This window comes from Stylophora pistillata, chromosome 7, assembly GCF_964205215.1.
Source record: "Stylophora pistillata chromosome 7, jaStyPist1.2, whole genome shotgun sequence".
Taxonomy (NCBI): Eukaryota; Metazoa; Cnidaria; class Anthozoa; order Scleractinia; family Pocilloporidae; genus Stylophora; species Stylophora pistillata.
Window position 1 is genome coordinate 32,128,217 of NC_142525.1, and position 17,500 is coordinate 32,145,716.

Genomic DNA, 17,500 nt, shown 5'->3' on the forward strand with positions numbered 1-17,500 from the left:
AGCTGACAATTTCAACTTGATTCGACCCTGATTATGTCTTTGAGGATTATTTCTTTTAAGGTTGTCCGGCGAAACGTCGGTCACTATTACCAATCGCAGTGAGTTCTCAGCTTTCCCATTATTTGTTCGCCAGAAGATATACGGATATTTTAGGGAGAAGTTAAATGTTAATCACTTCTGGGAGTGAAGGGGTTAGGCAGCATAAGAATTAGTTGTCAATTCCATACTCACAGCTTTCAAAAATCATTTCACAAACTTGTTCATCCATTGGAAATTTGCGCAAATTCATTGGGCAGTATAAACTTAGTTTCAGTCTGAAATTAAAGAGAAAGAAAAAAAAAAAAACAGAGATCACAAGTCAAGAAAAGATGACGATGAGCCTATACAATCGGCGAAAAAATTGTCGACAAATTGATCTTTCTTCTTAATCTCCTACTACTTCAATTTTATCTCTTTGCCCTCCTCAACTTAACCTATTTGTCCCCTCCCTCCCCCCCACAAACAATGGTGTATTATAATTCCATGAACTTTCTGCCATCATTGAATGGGAGAGGGGGGTCTGTTATGACTGGTTCTCTTTGCATGAATAGAAGTCTTCAAAAATGACGTGTTAACTAACTTTGACGCTGTCTGCAGGTATCCGTACAACTCTATTGTCCCATCACGATAAAATATTTCTTGTACTCCAGCCATATATTAAAGCCGGACAGTTAAAGATCAACACAGGGGTGTTGTTCTATGCGGACCATATTATTTTGGTATGTAGATATTTAAGAGATAAGCTTTTAACTTAAGAAAAGATACCCGAACTAGGAAGCAAATTTATTTAGGTATTCAAAAGGTAAAAACAATGAGAGTTCTTAAACTAACCTGCAACTATGCGTGATGACACCCTCTTGTGAGAGCTCAAACATAAAATCTCCGCAGATTGCTTTGCCGGTCAAATCGTTCACAAAATACGTGTCTGGTATCCAAACCTGGTCGACAATGTTCCCTAACAACTTCATTTTAGGCATTCCAAGGGAGGGACCGTAAGCCAAGCGAGGGTCGAGCCAATGTTGACGGAAAAACATTACGAATGTCGCCTCCTACGTTCAGATAAAAAACATGAACTTCACAAGTCATGAACTTTACAAGAACAGGAACTTTATATGAAACATCTCAGGATTTGTTAATGTTAAGCAAACAAATTAAACTGCATGGAAGGTTATATGAACTTTTGTTTTGTATTCTCTCGGATAGGCTGACACTTTTCTCTCTCCTCCTCCTCCCCTGTGAGGAGCGTCTATGAAGTGAAATATTCCCTGGTCTAACAAACAGTTTCTCATCAGACAATTCCTTTCCTTGGTTCAATTGTATGCCTCTTCCTCCTGAAGATTCACAGGTTTGTCCTTGATAACCCATGTTTAACTAGGGCAAGGCTTTGCGGACGACAAAACTGATCAGTTCTCCGATCTATCCTGGGACCATCATTATTGATCACCTGGGGGCGGGGCATCATTATTGATCACTTGGGGGGGGTGGGGGGATTTTTGGTTGAGTCACAATAAAGTTTACCTGATCCCCCAAGGCTCTGTAGTATTGTTATGATCCTCCCTCATTGGCAGTTCTCTATCGTTACCCTTTTATACTCCCCTTTCATACTCTGTCAGCAACTTTGGACTTTGAACTTTGAACTTTTAAAACCATGTAAGGGACCGACCATTTAACTCTTGAGGGGGAGGGGGAGTGGGCAATTTTTAAAAAAAAATTTCCTGCAAGCGCTTGTTGGAAGAAAAAAATTGCATGCGGCCCAAATGTAACAGAAAAAAAGAGCATTTAGAACGGAAAAATTATTCTGCAGAGCAGATTGCGAGAAAAAAAATTTCTTGATGACCAGAAATCACCCACCCCCAACAAATGTTAAATGGTCGGCCCCTAATACCCCAGAAATTCTTAGACCCCCTACTAGGCGATAATTAATTCTGATGCATTATTTGGAATCCTTCATGATCTATTTAGTACTAATGTAGCTGATGGTTTACGCCGAGTACAGCGTAGGTAGAGATATTTTGGTCTTGGAATAAAAGTACAGTATTCTCCGATGACTCTTACCAGTCTGCACGGAGAGAACGAGACTCAGGGCATTTTTCTTAAACCAAGCCACGTTCGCCGCATAGCACTTACCATGTCAATCTCTTTGATTGGCACCATTGATACAATATGCATAGAAATGTTAACTTTACATGGAGGACCTTTGAAAGAAAGTGTTAGGAGTTTTGGTAATTATAGTATAGAATTAAAAAAGGCTGATGAAACCTTTATTTACACCCTAAAATCAGTGTGGCTAATCTCCGCATTGTTCTGTATTCATTTCCTGTGGTACTAAAAAGGAGACAAGATATTTCACAATCAAGAACTCCTTAACTTCACCATCATTTCTTTTATTCTCATGAGCTCGATGTTTGATTCATGGGTGATTTTATTGTTGGGAGAAATATTATGCTAGTCACTCTTAAGGATCAAGGCTTAATAGACACTGCAAACACACGATTAAAAGTATCAAAATTTCCGACCTTATCCATCAAGTGTTTTATTGGCTTCGCTGATTAACAACCATGACAAGTACAAGTTGCTATTTACATCTGGAGCCATGATGGGGCGGGTGAATTCATTCACATTTCGAACTAATTGCTTTTTTCGGTGATTTATTCAAGTAGGATGCATTTAATGACAATATATCTTGAATAAAAGATGAATTGAAGGAAAATTGTCTGAGAATACCGGCTGGAGATAGTTTCAAGGGGTATATTAGCCATCCCCTGAAGCGCTATCTGTCAGAGAAAAACACGCCCTTCCAACTTGGTTGGTTCCAGTGATTTATGTTGAAATTATCTCGATTTTGTGATAATCCATTAAAATGTAAATTAGGACACCCGTAACTTATTTGAATCTGAGCCTGCTCCGGACAAAACTGATCTGCGCAAAAACAAAACCACAGCTATGTTTTTGTCACAGTGGTATTTTAAATGCTAAAATTTGATTCAACTATTTTTTCCTTGGCCCATAACAGGACAAAACGTGCGGAGCAAAACTTTTACAAAATCATAAAGCGGGTTAAGTTTCTTTTATTTTCTTAATAGGGAGGTTCTTGTCTAAAAATAGCTACAATTAGAATCATTATGAGGACAGAAATCGGCTTGGATTAAATGGTGCGGGATGAAATTTCACATTAATGCCAAACATACCGATACTCTCGGATTTTGTTCGTTCCTACAGATTTCTTATGCATGCGCAAATTATAATCCAAGTTTCGTTTTCATGGTTCATTGAAATAAAACGTGGGTGACTGAAAACCGGTTTTCTTCTAAGCGCATAAAGGATGCTTACAGCCTATGACTACTTTCTTTAGTATAAGTATCAACACTACTTAATACTTACCTCCAAAATTGGGTCTCAGCCGCTTGTCGTACCCCGCAAGCAACCTTTGTAAAACCAGTTTCGTGCGAGTGTCATTGCTGAAATGAAATCATTCGCTTTTTATAAGGGCTGTATTTGATTCACCACTCACGCTCTCCATGCTTTATTCTTTGAGCTGTATATTTTTCCCATCAAGCAGGGTTTTCTTTTTTTTTTTACCACCGAACAGAATTCGAGCGACCAGCAAACTTAACAATTAAGCTACATTGTCTTTATCACCTGCTCTGTCTTATCTGCTTTTCTCTATTTCATCGCGAGACAGCGGGTAGGAAAGGATAAAACACAAGCCAGAAAAAGTTACATCACACGAGTTAAATACTTGAGTTGTTAGATATAGCATGTATTAAAGATGGTCAAGAATTTAAGCTCCGTGGAGCTACAGGGGCAACCTGGACGAGTTATCACGTGTCCTATAAATCTTTTTATGCTATCATGAATTTTTTAGCGGCTCGTTTGATTTGCATAGATAATTTAAAACGCGCTGTAAGACTTTAGATGAAGCTTTCAGATAGAAATATGACCGTTCAGTTGATAAACATTTTGACTATCCTGTTTGACTATTCAACTCCTTTTTTAGGTACATATTAGGAAAACTTGAGAATTTCTAATAAAATAATTTCACAACGTGGAGTTTCGTGTCAATTCTTGGGAAAACATAAAGTGCGCTTGGATTTTTACAGGGGTTAGTATTCTAAATTTGTTATGGTCACCGAAAAACCGACACATCTAGCTTTCGAAACTACTGCTGTACACTAACATAAAACTAAATATCGTTTAGAACTACCTCAATTTATTTTAATAATAGCTCCACAGAATTATTTTTGCTCTAACTTCTTCAGAACGAGAATCGAAGAAGAGTCAACTACACCCTCGAGTTAAGCCAAATTCGATACGTTGACACTGAAATAAAACTCACCTGTTTGCGTTATAAACAGCGTGTGAAATTAGGAAGTTGCCTGCTAAGGTCAGCCCGAGAAAGAGAATCGTTAAAAACATTCTTGCAACGACACAACAACACAGTTCTTGCAAAGACGTTTTTCCCAGAACCCCTCAATAATCACTCTTGAACTTTCTGCGCTGTTTAAATTTTGGCGAGTTTCGTCTTGTTTGTTTTTCATTCATTAGCAACTGTGATGCCATATACTTTGCATAAAGGATCGACAAAAACAATTGTAATTGTTGTCAGAGATTTTTCACTGGTGAAACTGTAACGCAAAAAAGCGTTCTAAGTCGATGGATGAATTACATGAGTTGAGAGCAAGTTATTAGTTGCGGTCTCTCTCGACATCAGAAAATTTCCGTCTTAATCAGAGAACGGAATCTACAAACAGCGGTAAACCTTAATTTGTTGCTAGATAACGACTAGTGAAAATAGAACTAGATTCTCATGTAAAAATAGAACTAGATTGAAATTTGGCGTGTGCCGTGATAATGACGAAATTTTGCCACATTCAACTTGCAGAGCAGCTGAATCATATTCAGCCTGCTGTTGTCGAAAGCAATTTCCCCAAGTGATTTCAGAATGTCTCAGCGCGTGAATGTAATTTACCCTTGTCTTTATTTCAGTCTCCTGTCGATTCTAACAGTATCGCAGCTGGAATATGACAATTTTTATGCTTAGAGAGAATTTTCATCAATCACTGTCACGAAAGAAAACTGTAGGGAGCTTTACATTCGGCATATCCGTCGGTTAAAGTTAAACGCTCGCAACTTCGTTGCACGTTGTTTTCAAGGAATAATGGAAAAAACGAAGTTAATTTTATGGCGCCACGATTAATTTGCCTTTTAAGGTAATGACCGATTAAAATCGGTCATTACCGAGTCTTAAAAGCCTTTAACTTCATATTGACTCGTGCTTTTAGAGCTTTTGAACTGAATTGAGTTATTTTTGAAATTAAAACTAGACGCATAGCTGCGTGAATTCGGGCTTTCAATATGGCACACCTGAAGTTATCTTTTGGGGACTGCTATATTGCCATTGTTACTGTCGTCACGCAATTTCGTCATTGCTGGTCACGAATAAGCCTACTTGTGTTTTTTTTTGTCTGCTGGAGTGTAATGAATGTTGTTATGGTGCTAGACAACAATCAAAATAATATCACCATGTAGGAGTAGGTTCCTTGAATTTCAACCTTTGGCATCTGTTGGACTTTTCAATGACTTTGTAGGCCAAGTGTTAGAAAATTGAAAGACCACTTTTGGAAAGCTTTGCATAAGCAATTTTGAAATTATTTAATATTGTTTCTCAGCTTTTCCGTGTAAGTACTGTAATTTTCAACTTGAAAATCGCTAAAGAAAAAGCATTGCAAGAATCAACTCCTGAGTCTCAAATTCAAGTGCTGTTAAGGCACTGAATATTTTATTTTTAAATTAAAGCATCTTCAAGGACTTTCAAGGCTTCTACGAACCCTGAGTAGGTAATGTATTTGCCTTTAACTGCAAGGAGAAGGGAATTTTTTTATCTATTATAGGTACCGAGTCATAGTTTGCTGCCAAATGTTCATCCAAGAGGAGTTGTCAGAAATCAGTAGATTGAAGCAATATTACTGCGCCACTACGTTATTTAAATTGTAGCCTGCGGTTATTAGCGCTGCTCGCGCACTTCGGGACTCTGCCTGTTCCATGCGCTCGCCACTGATTCAAGTTGTCGGCGTAAATTAAACCTCTGAGTTTTACGCAGTGACACCTTTGTTGGCGCTGTTCAATAATTCATATTGTTTTTAGAAGGAAAATCTCAGAATATTGAATATTGCTGATGGCTACAACAAGAGAAGCATCGAAGAAGCAGTGCTATTTACAGATTTAGTAGATTAAATTAGAGGCATTAGACTTTCATTAAATACCAAGAGCGAATACACATATTTTGACCTTTTTGTGGGTTTAAAAATACATGTCATACAAAAAACTGAAAACTACATCAAAAAACCCTGTGCATTCACTATTATTTCTTACAAGATTTTCAAGAATTGATTTGCTGTCAACTGAATCAGACAATATTCCTTCACTGTAATCACTTTTAGAATCTGAACTTATTTCAGTTCCACAAACATCAACAGTTTTTGGCAAATCATCTTACGGTAAATACTTGTTTAAAGATGAATTTTCTTATAATCTTTTGCCATACTGAATAACATTAGATAAGGGATTTGAATTGCAATAACTACATGATTTTATTACGGGGTAGCAGAGTGAATAGACAGCCACAGCACAACTCACATTGAACTTTCTGGTTGCACAGGAATCGACAAAATTGTTGAAATTTTCAGATATAAGTGATTGAAAGTCTCTAAGGAGTTACAGTACTGATATCCTTCTATTGTAGTTTCTTGATGAATAGTACCGGTGTAGATCTCACTGTATTAAAGTTCATAATCAGTCTCTAACACATTTAAAAGTGTGGGTAATTCTGTCTGCATTAAAATGATTGTCTGGTTAACAGAGACAAACATGAATACAACTGATTTCCAATACTCATTATTGACACGAGATCATTTGCAGAATTGATTCCTTTTTTGTTATTGTAAATCAAAGAGTATAAACTCATTGTAACACATTTTTTTCCTGAATTTTGTCCAAATATCAATTCATTAGCTTGGCTATATGGTGCTATTATTGTTTTGCTAGGGTCAATGTACATTGGAGTAGGACCAGGATTTTTTTCAACATCTGAACTCAGTTGAAATTTACAATAGTTTGATGCGTGTGTCTGACTCTTACAGAGACACAAGGGTCTATTACAAGAAAACATTGATAATTAGTATAATTTCAGAGCTGAGCAAAGAGTTTCCAGCAATCTGATTGGTCGAGCGGTTCCTTCTATGACGCTATATAAACCGCTTCACGCGGTTCATATAAAATGTTAATAAAATGTTAATAAATATTACTAAAATGTTATGATTTTAGAAAATTCTCTGTTGTGCGGCTCTGAAATTATACTAAAACAGTTATTCGCCTCAGGTTCCGTGAATATCGTCGAATAATTGTTATATACCACCTTGCTCTCTACTTCAAATTCATTACTCCTCTAATATACCCTCACTGAAAAATTCAACAAATACTTATCATGTTTTGTAACTTTATTTAATCTCACCCTCTTCGTATATTCTATCGTATATTCACCGCCTACGAATATTCTTTGTAACTCTTCCAACCTTCACATAACGACGTAGCCAAGAGGACTTCGGTATGCTTGGACGGTGTCCGATCTTTTCGTCCAAGTCTTTTTGTCCGAAAGTCTTTTCGTCCAAAAGTATTTTCGTCTGTACGTCTAATTGTTAAGTCTTTCCGCGAAGCAAATAAGTAACTATTATATTATAGATAAGGCTAGATAAAGAACTTATCAGTGCGAGCCGTTGTCCTTTTGGTTCACCAATCTTCGTTTACGAATTCAACGTCATGAGTTTAACGATAAATACACAGAGAATGAATGAAGTTGTAACGCAATATATTTTATAAAACAGGGGCAAAAATAAAGACTTGCTTGCCGCTTAATTAAGAAAGAAATAAAGAAATGGGAATATTAGGCTTGTTGTTAAGCGTCTATTGAGCGTAAAAGGCAACGAAGTATAACATCACTACGTGTCCGACATACCCAACAACATAGTAACCCTTCGTTGGAGCGAATGAGGAAGGATTGGTGACTAAAGCTATCGGAACCAAAATGGCGGCGGCTCGCAGCAAGTTCTTTATATAGCCTTATCTAGCCTTCTAAAAGTTATTTATTTGCTTCGAGAAAGGACTTAACAAGTAAACGAACAGACTTAGGTGAAAATACAAATGAATAAAGGCTGATAGTTTCGAAAGAAACTGTTTGGGGCTGCGTCGGTGGGAGTAACGAAATAATTTGGATATATCAACAAAGTTGAAATGGTAAATTGGCCACCGTAATGATTACAAAAGCTGACGTTTCGAGCGTTAGCCCTTCGTCGGAGCGAATAGAGGAATTGTGGGTTGTGTGTGCTTTTAAAGGCAGAAAATGGAGCTACGTTATTGGTGGGTGCATGGCAACGAGAAAAACATGAATACCTAATCATTCTAAGCAACATATGGCAATCTGCGGTCTTTCCTTGCACTTAGGTGGCACGGAAAGCCGTAAAAATCTTGAACAAAAGCTCATCTTTCAAACCGGCAGTCTCAATCCCACAGGGATCAATGAACGCTTTTCATTCCACTAATTTATTCATGTTTTTCTCGTTGCCATGCACCCACCAATAACGTAGCTCCATTTTCTGCCTTTAAAAGCACACACAACCCACAATTCCTCTATTCGCTCCGACGAAGGGCTAACGCTCGAAACGTCAGCTTTTGTAATCATTACGGTGGCCAATTTACCATTTCAACTTTGTTGATATATCCAAATTATTAGGTGAAAATACTTTTGGACGAAAAGACTTGGACGAAAAGACTTCTGGACGAAAAGACCGTAATTCGCTTGGACGAATACGCTCATAAACAAATTCCTACAGTTTTCTGCCCTTTCTTCTGAGACGTTTCAGAGTAGCTTCTGGTATTCTACTGGGTTCTCGATCACGTCTAAATACACGGTTGTGTTTACATGTAAACATAATTTGACAGAACTCGTTTGATATAGTAGGTTTCGCTTGATATTTCTCGATAAAAGGTTCACTCGTAAAGGATCGCCCGTAAATTGATCTCTCATAAAGTTGGCGGAACGACCCGTTCCCAAATCGCTCCACAAGTTTTAGTGCGGTTCTACCGCGAACGGTGTGCGACTTTGTATATACATTGGGCGTAATAGCCATCGAATTTCTTTCGGGTACATCAAGCAAGGAATTGTCCACGAAGGCAGCCATTGCTTTCTTGCTTTAAACCATGCGCTCTAGGGTTCATTCTACGCATGGGCTTACATTTTATGCATGCGCTGTAGTGGAACTGCGTTTTGTGACTAAACGCAAAAAAGAAAAAAACAAAGCCGAATTTATACTTCGGGCGTTTCCTTCGGAAGCCTGAGTAATAACACAATGTCCCAGCCAAAGTACTTAGGCAAAGCACACTACCACTGGGCCGTGCCTCTCCCAACGCGGAAAATGTATGAGAAAGCTGGGGATCAGATTAAATTTTGTTTGTTTGTTTCCTGCTTAAAGATAAACCTCTTGCATTTTTTTTTTCTCTCGTATGTTTCTAATTCCTTTCATCTTCTTTTTTGTGTGTTAAGATTTGCTATAAGGGACTCTTTGAAAATTCGTTGTTAGCACGAGAAATATAACCAATGGAAGGCCTCCATTGGTTATATTCAACGGATCCATTTGACCGTTAGTCTCTATCGATATCAGCTTCATGATAAGTTGACGAGGGATTTTTCAACTTAATAAATATACTGCACTTTCAAGATCGTTCGCTTCGATTCTAAGGGCCTGATTACATGAGCCGAGCTGGCCCGGTTAGCCGGGCTGATTTCTTTTGTTTTCACGCTTTGGCGAACACCAAAACAAAAGAAATCAGCCCGGCTAACAGGGCCAGCCCGGCTCATGTAATCAGGCCCTAAAGAATGATATGTTTGTGTCCTTGATTTTAAACTAACCTCTCCCTCAAATGATAATTTTGAGGCCGTAAGATTTGTTGGAATTTACTTGAACAATGTGTTTGACGATTTTTTAACTTCGTGATCAGCTGGCAGGCTAACGGTTTGAGCGGGTGGCTGACTGGTTAAAAATTAATCTTATTCAAATAAGATCCTTACGATCGATAAAAAGCTCGATTAACTCAAAAGGAATGACCAGAGGCTTTGTCTAAACAATTTATCCCAAAGTCACATGCACACGAACGAGGGAAAATGTCAAATTGCGACCAGGTATATACAAGTAGTAGAGAACCCAAATAGTTTGAAATTTAAGGGATTTGAAGTGTACCGGCATTGTTGTTGTGTGCATTTTGATAAATAGGGGCTCCAATTGTGTCAATTCTGTCGATAACTGGGTGTTTTGTGCTGTTTTAAAACGCATGTTAAGATACATATCTATCGGTTCTTAATCAGCTTCAGTTTATTTCTGGGGTGCGGAACAACTTTAGTGTACCAGTGGGTGGTGTCACATCTGACACAAAACCCGTTCATATTTACTTATACTACACTGATCTTGATACTAAATAGTTTTTCATCGTGAGCACCCTTTTATCGCGAATATAACTCTTTATTACTTGTGGTGCGCTTTGAAATAATTGAAAGAAGTGATATAAAGCTGTCATCGTTCGTCATAGGTGCACTTTTCATTATCTGGCGCGTCCATGCTCCGTTAAGGGTCTGTTTTTGTTCAAAAGTAAAGACCACCCAAGTTATTAAAAATTCATATTCACTCAGTTCGATTTAGGAGAAAATTGACTTACTTTATAGGGAGCGAAAAAAAAAAAAAATAAGAAAAAAGAAATAGAAACTGGCACATTGACTCTGATTTGTGGAGGAAACCAGAGTCATCACTTCATAAACGACGAAGTCTTAGAAACTGAGAAAAAGGAATGGAATTCTTAACGTGAGATGGATACGAAGACGAATACAATAAGTAATTTTGCGAGTCTGTAGGTTTGTAATACACACTAGTGCATAAACCGTTGCCTTCAATTGAAACTTTGATGTCTAAAAAGGATAAAGAATTGTCAGAAATTTCCCACGTATATTTCATTCCTTTTTCTCAGTTTCTAAGACTTCGTCGTTTATGTAGTGATGACTCTGATTTCTACCAGTCAATGTGCCAGCTTTTCGATAAACGTGGTTACCCTGATTCTGTCGTTCAAGCGGGTTACCACCGCGCCCAACTTATTCATCGACATTCAGCACTACAAACGTCACAAAAGGAAGATTCCGACCGCATTCCATTCACTCTCACGTTTCACCCTCACAACCACAGGTTAGCTAACCTGTCCTCTAACCGCGCTTCGAACAACGCAATTTTAACAGCGAGTTAACAAACTCACGGTTAGGAAATTTGACCTCTGGTTAGGCCTAACCAGAGGTTAGTTTAACCTGTCTTTTGAACAACTGGGCCCATGAGTGTGTCTTTAACTCTCCAGATTATTTCAGTATTCTGGTTTAGGACTGGTAAAGCAGTAGGTAAATAAACAAATAATTCTTTTTTTAGTGAAATTATTGTGAGTGAAATTTGGACTTACTTGACTAGACAGAATGATACTTTGAAAGGAAGCCGGAAACCAAGATTTTGTTGAGTACGTTGCAGTACAATGCAGATGTTGTTTTTAAAACTTAAACCGGCAGGCTAACTCTTTTTGCGTAATCATAGAGTTACAAAATCGTTTAAATATCTTTGATTCAAATCGCTAAGATTGATTTATTTCCCGCAGACAACAATTTTATTTCCCCTCTGAGCAGAAGGCACTGCAAGCGTGGTAATGCAATACGTGATGTTATGAGGGAAATAAGAAAATCTGGTTTCTCAGTTGTCATTAACCAAACCCTGTTTTTTTGCCGTAAAAGAATTAAAAGGATTCAAAAACTGTCCAAAAAAAAAAAAAAAAAAAAGTGAATTAATTACATCTTTCTTGTATGTTTCCGGTATGTTCCATTTGCAGACGGAGTCATTGTAGAATGACAAGCACTGGTGTGGCATTCTCAGGTGGCGGTATTCGGTCAGCGGCACTGTGCTCTGGAGTACTGCGCAGACTGCTTCAAAAAGAGACCATTCCAGACTTCCTCAGCTGTAATTCAGGGGGTGGTTACACAGGCACAGCTTATCTGGACTGGAAATACCGGAACGAGCAGAAAGACGATCCAAAATGGCATCGGGAATTCTTCACAAACATGCGCAGACGAGTTGGAATTATTTGTGATTGGCAGAAACCCTTGCAGGGGATCTTGGATGTCTTTGTAATTCTCTTTCTTTTCCTATTGGTGGTAATCGTTCTTCCAGTCTCCAACTGGTCTGGTTTTGCTATTCCTGTTGCTTTTATCATTGATCGCTTCTTCGGTCGTTTGATGAGAATTCCCTTTACCTGCCCCGATGAAAAGAAGCATAATTTTACCAAAGCTGAAATGGTGGAGAATCCCGCAGTCTCCGTGGTTTTCAATATGTCAGAAACAGTCGAATGTGTCCCCAAATTCAGCCCTGAAATGCATTCTACGTTATTTACGTTTGCTTTTCTCTTTTTGCTGTTTCTTTTCTTTTTTGTCATGAAAAAGGTGGTAAGACCATCTTTAGAACCGTTCGCCATATTTCTGTCTAACTTCTCCGGGTTCGTGTTTGCGATGGTTTTCCTTCCGTGGTTCATAGAGGAGTTCGTTGTTGTGACACCCTATTGGCTGAATGCTCTGATTTTAGTTCTCAGCATTTTCTTATGGCTTGGCATACCTCCACTCAGGGACAAAGCGTCTTTAGCAATGGCTGTCTATTTTTATGCTTACGCTGTTAAGTGGAGAGTCTATAAAACAGATGTTCTTTCTGTAAAATACGACGAAACTACATTTTATCTCTTGGTATGGATCTCCGGAATATTAATCTGGATCAATCCCCTACTAGGTGTGTTTCAAAGAAGTGCTCTCCATGCTTACAACAGGTATTGAAGATGTTAATCGTAACAGCAATAACGATAACAGTAGCGATATCGGTTACGACAATAGTGACGATAAAATGACATTGACAATCACAATGACTGTAACAATGAAAATAAGAAAGACGATGATGATGACGATGATAACAGCAATAATAATGACAATGTCAATGACAATGACGATGAAGATGCAATAATAATGACAATGACAATGACATTGACGATGGCAATGACAATGACGATGACGACGACGGTGATGATAACGATGATGACGATGACGACGACGATGATAATGATGGTGACAATGACAATGACTATGACAGTGACGATGATGATGATAATTATAATATTGATACTTGATGATACTTAATATTAGAAGCTGATCAATTTGTGTTGATGGTGCCTTTTCTTGTTAATTAAATAGTTAAAACTCTGAGATAAGATCAATCCCCATGGAAAGAATGTAAAACGATAGTAATATACCAAACAAAATAACACTTTCGTTCACAAATTAAAGTCTCCTTCCGCAGATCATCCCATACGAGAGAAGACCACAAGGACCACAAGGGGTCAAACACTTTACGCATTGCTTGTAGTCAAAATACGTTCATAGATTGAAAAGGTTTTAAACAAGAACATGGTGGTAAATTTTAGCCGATTTCATTGCTTCCACAACCCACTTCAGAATGATACACCATCATTGTTCACTACTTTATCGCATCGACTTTCACTGCAAAGCTTCAAAGCTTTAAACTATCCAGACTGGCTCTCTGTTTCCTTTTATTTTTTCCAAGGAAATATGTGCGTTCCTACATATCTTCTTTGGGAAGTGATAAAGTTCCTACTGAACTTTTGAAATGATACTTGTGTTCCACAAGGTGGCGGCTCCAAAGAGCGTTTTACTCTCCTGAGACTACTTCGGCCACTCTCTGTTCCGGGTTCACGTGTCAAGACTTCATTCCCTTGTTTACATGCTGCTCAGGAATAGATGCTGAGAGATTGAATCAATCTTTGACCCTTGATGACCTGGCCGGAATTTCACCAGAGTACATCTGCAATACGACTGTCCATGAATGGCGAGTTACCTCTTCACATAGGTAATAAGAAATTGACCAATTTATTTTGATACACGAAAGATTAAAATTGGAGTTGGCTAAGACCCACTGATTCCTTTGTGCTCGCAATGTCAGGATGAAGGGTGTCGAGTTAAAACATTTTTTGAGGTTTCAAACCCGGACTGAAGTGTAGATTGTGTGTGATCATCTATCATCTTAAGTAATCTTAGACGTAAACTCATCGTCTTTGCGCAAATATTTTGTCGCTGTGATTAGTCGCAAGAGATTCAAACTAGTTTGACGCAGTTGACATCCAAAGAGGCTTGTCGTGGACCTGTCCTGAGATTTGCCTTAAACATCTCAGAATTCAATAAAACTTACCCTCTTTTGCCTGAGCTGTCCCTTCATGCAAACGGTTCCGAGTCATGCCTTACCAAAATTATTTTACACTAGAGAGTCTTCGTACGAGCTATTTACAATGGCACCCTCTAGAATTGAGAGAATTGACAATACACGGGGACCAAAACAGTTCGAAGGCAGGCTCCATCCTGCAGATATTAAGCTGGCAGACGCCATGGCAACCTCAGCAGCTGCGGTGTCATACCGAATGGGGAAGCACACCCTTAAACCATTACAGACCTTGCAGATTATGCTTGGAATAGGAATGGGTACAGCTATAAAAGCTGAACCCAGAAGTCGACGAGGGTGCTTTTCAAGAGTAAGTCACAGTTTTTACTAGTATGCATACTTCACCAGACGTGAGATACATAATAAGTCAGTAAAAAAAATAATAAATGAAGTGATAGCTGAACAATAATAATCAAACAAAGAAGAAGGTGAACATCTAGCAATTTTTACCACACCAAAGATTAAGCACGCGACAGAAACGCTAAAACAAGTATCTGTAATGATTTAGAGACTGGCTGGTGATGAGGATTTTATCCTCCATGATAAAATAAAATATATTTGAAAAAACCTTCCAATTTTAGCTGATTATCGAGGGATAATAGTCTGCTTTGAGCAGCAAATAAGTAATCAATACTTTTCTCTTCTTCCTTTTGTTCCCAGTTTGTTGCTGTTATCAGTCATCTTGTTCTGGCACTTCCCATATTGCTGCTGCCTCTGATACCTATACTGGGTGGAAGTGAGGTTTGGAACGAAAGAGCCGTGATCTTTTTTCTCGTCTTCTTCTGCGTGTCGACGCTGATCGCCGTCATGCCCACAGGCGCAGAAAACCCCAGATGCTGGCAACATTTTGTAAGGTATTGTCAACCCGACAACAACTTGAATAAATTTAAGGTTTCCATAATCATTCAGCAAATCCTTCAGATCCTTTTTAACCATTTACACCCCAACATCAGTATATTCTCCATACTGTTCGACAACAACTTGAATAATTTTAAGGTTTCCACAATCATTCAGCAATCCTTCAGATCCTTTTTAACCCTTTACACCCCAACATCAGCATATTCTCCATACTGTTCTCCAAACAATTCCTAAGATGCTGGCAGGGAGAGTTTGCTTATCAATCAAGACTTTCTGTAGTTGTTGATCATTTGTATTATTCTCCTGACCTTAATGTTTGATTCAGTGGTGATATCGTAAGGAGAAATTAGATGCTGATCACTCTTAGAAGTTGAAGAGTTAAAGCAGAATGATAAATCGCACTGATTTGTCCTTCAACTGTCTGTTCAAGAGAGCCACGTTAGTGCTAAGGGACCCAAGTTCGGATTAACGACAGGTTCCACTTGAAATAGCTCGAGCCGGCGAAATTTAAATGTATTTGCTAATAACGAGCCGTTGCCACGGTGACATAAATGAATGTTAATCGACTTGAATAAGCGAATAATCTTGAACATGTCATTTTGGTCGCCCATGAAACGCTTCACACAATTAAAGGCTGTTGCAAAATGCTTAAGAAACGGGAAAATCTTTGAGAAATCAACGCTAAAGTTGTGCACTTCTTTTTCTGTAGGTGGTGTATCGTCAACGTGTATCATGTCAGGGTCATCCGGGAACTTTTGAGGGTAGTCAATGAAGGCCCCACTCCCCCGCCAATCCTTTACCTGAGCGACGGAGGCCATATTGAAAATCTGGCCCTTTTACCTTTGCTGAAACGGAAATTGAAGAAGATTCTGGTTGTCGATGGGGGAGCTATAGAATGGGATAAGGGAATGGCAGGAGATCTACTCATTTCCCTGCAGCAGGCTCGACAGAAACTCCGTTGTTCATTCATAGGGATGGATGGGAGGGATGTAATCGAAGATATCAGAGCAAAAGTAATTGATAGGCCTGCGGGGATGAGGCCGAGAAGTTATCGATTTAAAGTGGAGTATTACGATTTAAAGGAAGATGGGGGAGAAGAGAAAGCCGGTGACGGAGAAGTACTTTATATTCTTCCACGTCACCCTGATGATGGCCTCCAGGGAGAGCGAAAGAGCTGGGATGAGTTACACGATCACACGAAAACCGATATCGAGGCTGCTCTATGGGGGACTGGACCAGATTTGGAAGCAGAGGAGGTGGAGCGCTTGACGTTTTGCTGCTCTGAATGCTGTCATTGCTCTCATTTGCAATATTTATCACATTCTTGTTGTGGTATATTCCCGTATCATTCTACATCCAATCAATTATTCACGCCCGCCCAGTTTTCAGCGTATCATCGGGAGGGCTACCACGCCTGTGTGGAGGCCCGCGCCATCGAGTTTCTTAAGGAATCTGAGGAGATCTCCGAGGAATAGTAGCTTGGGGTTCAGATTATTACTATGTAAAATGGTACTAAGACGGAATATATTCCAGAATCTATTCCCAAATGAATAAACTTATTTTTCTTACGAAAAATTTATAGGGTCAAGAAATGGATGTATGAAATGGTTTTCGTTTTGAACGATGTGTTCAACACGCTATTTAAAAATGTTAAATTACGGCATCCAAGATTTGATAGGAGCGAAAATTGAAACAGAAAGATACGATAGACAGAGAAATGAATGTTCTGGAAATATTTGAATGCTTCTAAAAATTCTCTGTTTTCTGTATATGTTCAGAATAGACATGTGTTCCAATGGAGTTCATTGCCAGAAGTGGTGTTAGAGGAAAATTTATGTGTTTTAGTTTTGGACAAATTTTTAGTATTTTGCGGTCGCGCAGTTCAAGTTTATTTTTCCGGTTTCGATAACAATAATAATAATAATAATGATAATGATAACGATAATGATAATGATAATGATAATGATAATAATAATAGTAATAATATCATTTATATAGCGCTTTATACAAAAGTAGAGTAGAGTAGATATCTATATTTATACAGGATAGCCCCTTCAGTGTAGTAAACACTGGTATCAACGGAGGTCCTGTTACTCACCCCTCCCATACCCACCCCAGGGGAGGAAATCCATCACACAGTAATCTCGTGCGTGGAAAATTAACGTCTCCTGCCCCTAACCCTGCAGGAGACGGGACCTCCATTTATT

The 17,500-nt window shown here is 38.6% G+C and overlaps 2 protein-coding genes across 3 annotated transcripts in view; one reads left to right on the forward strand and one right to left on the reverse strand.

Moving 5' to 3' along the window:
* LOC111330103 (gamma-aminobutyric acid receptor subunit beta-3) overlaps positions 1 to 4,918 on the reverse strand; it is a 9,681-nt gene extending 4,763 nt beyond the window's left edge. The window contains exons 1-5 of one of the 2 annotated variants that reach the window (XM_022934904.2): positions 4,376 to 4,918; positions 3,421 to 3,497; positions 2,167 to 2,234; positions 871 to 1,088; positions 232 to 314 (exon numbers count right to left, since the gene is read on the reverse strand). In XM_022934904.2, the coding sequence (XP_022790639.2) occupies positions 232 to 314; positions 871 to 1,088; positions 2,167 to 2,234; positions 3,421 to 3,497; positions 4,376 to 4,455 (526 nt within the window). In that variant the 5' untranslated portion in view covers positions 4,456 to 4,918. Of the gene's footprint in view, positions 1 to 231; positions 315 to 870; positions 1,089 to 2,166; positions 2,235 to 3,420; positions 3,498 to 3,678; positions 3,868 to 4,375 lie in introns of those variants that run through there. The other variant, XM_088728866.1, reaches the window with a different exon arrangement.
* A 5,236-nt stretch (positions 4,919 to 10,154) lies between these two features.
* Positions 10,155 to 17,500, forward strand: part of LOC111330315 (uncharacterized) — an 8,802-nt gene continuing 1,456 nt past the window's right edge. Inside the window, exons 1-6 of the mRNA XM_088729022.1 lie at positions 10,155 to 10,270; positions 11,998 to 12,978; positions 13,851 to 14,069; positions 14,481 to 14,745; positions 15,096 to 15,289; positions 16,003 to 17,500. The exon at positions 16,003 to 17,500 is cut by the window's right edge and continues 1,456 nt beyond it. Of these exons, the coding sequence (XP_088585148.1) occupies positions 10,233 to 10,270; positions 11,998 to 12,978; positions 13,851 to 14,069; positions 14,481 to 14,745; positions 15,096 to 15,289; positions 16,003 to 16,768 (2,463 nt within the window). The 5' untranslated portion in view covers positions 10,155 to 10,232 and the 3' untranslated portion in view covers positions 16,769 to 17,500. The remainder of the gene's footprint in view (positions 10,271 to 11,997; positions 12,979 to 13,850; positions 14,070 to 14,480; positions 14,746 to 15,095; positions 15,290 to 16,002) is intronic.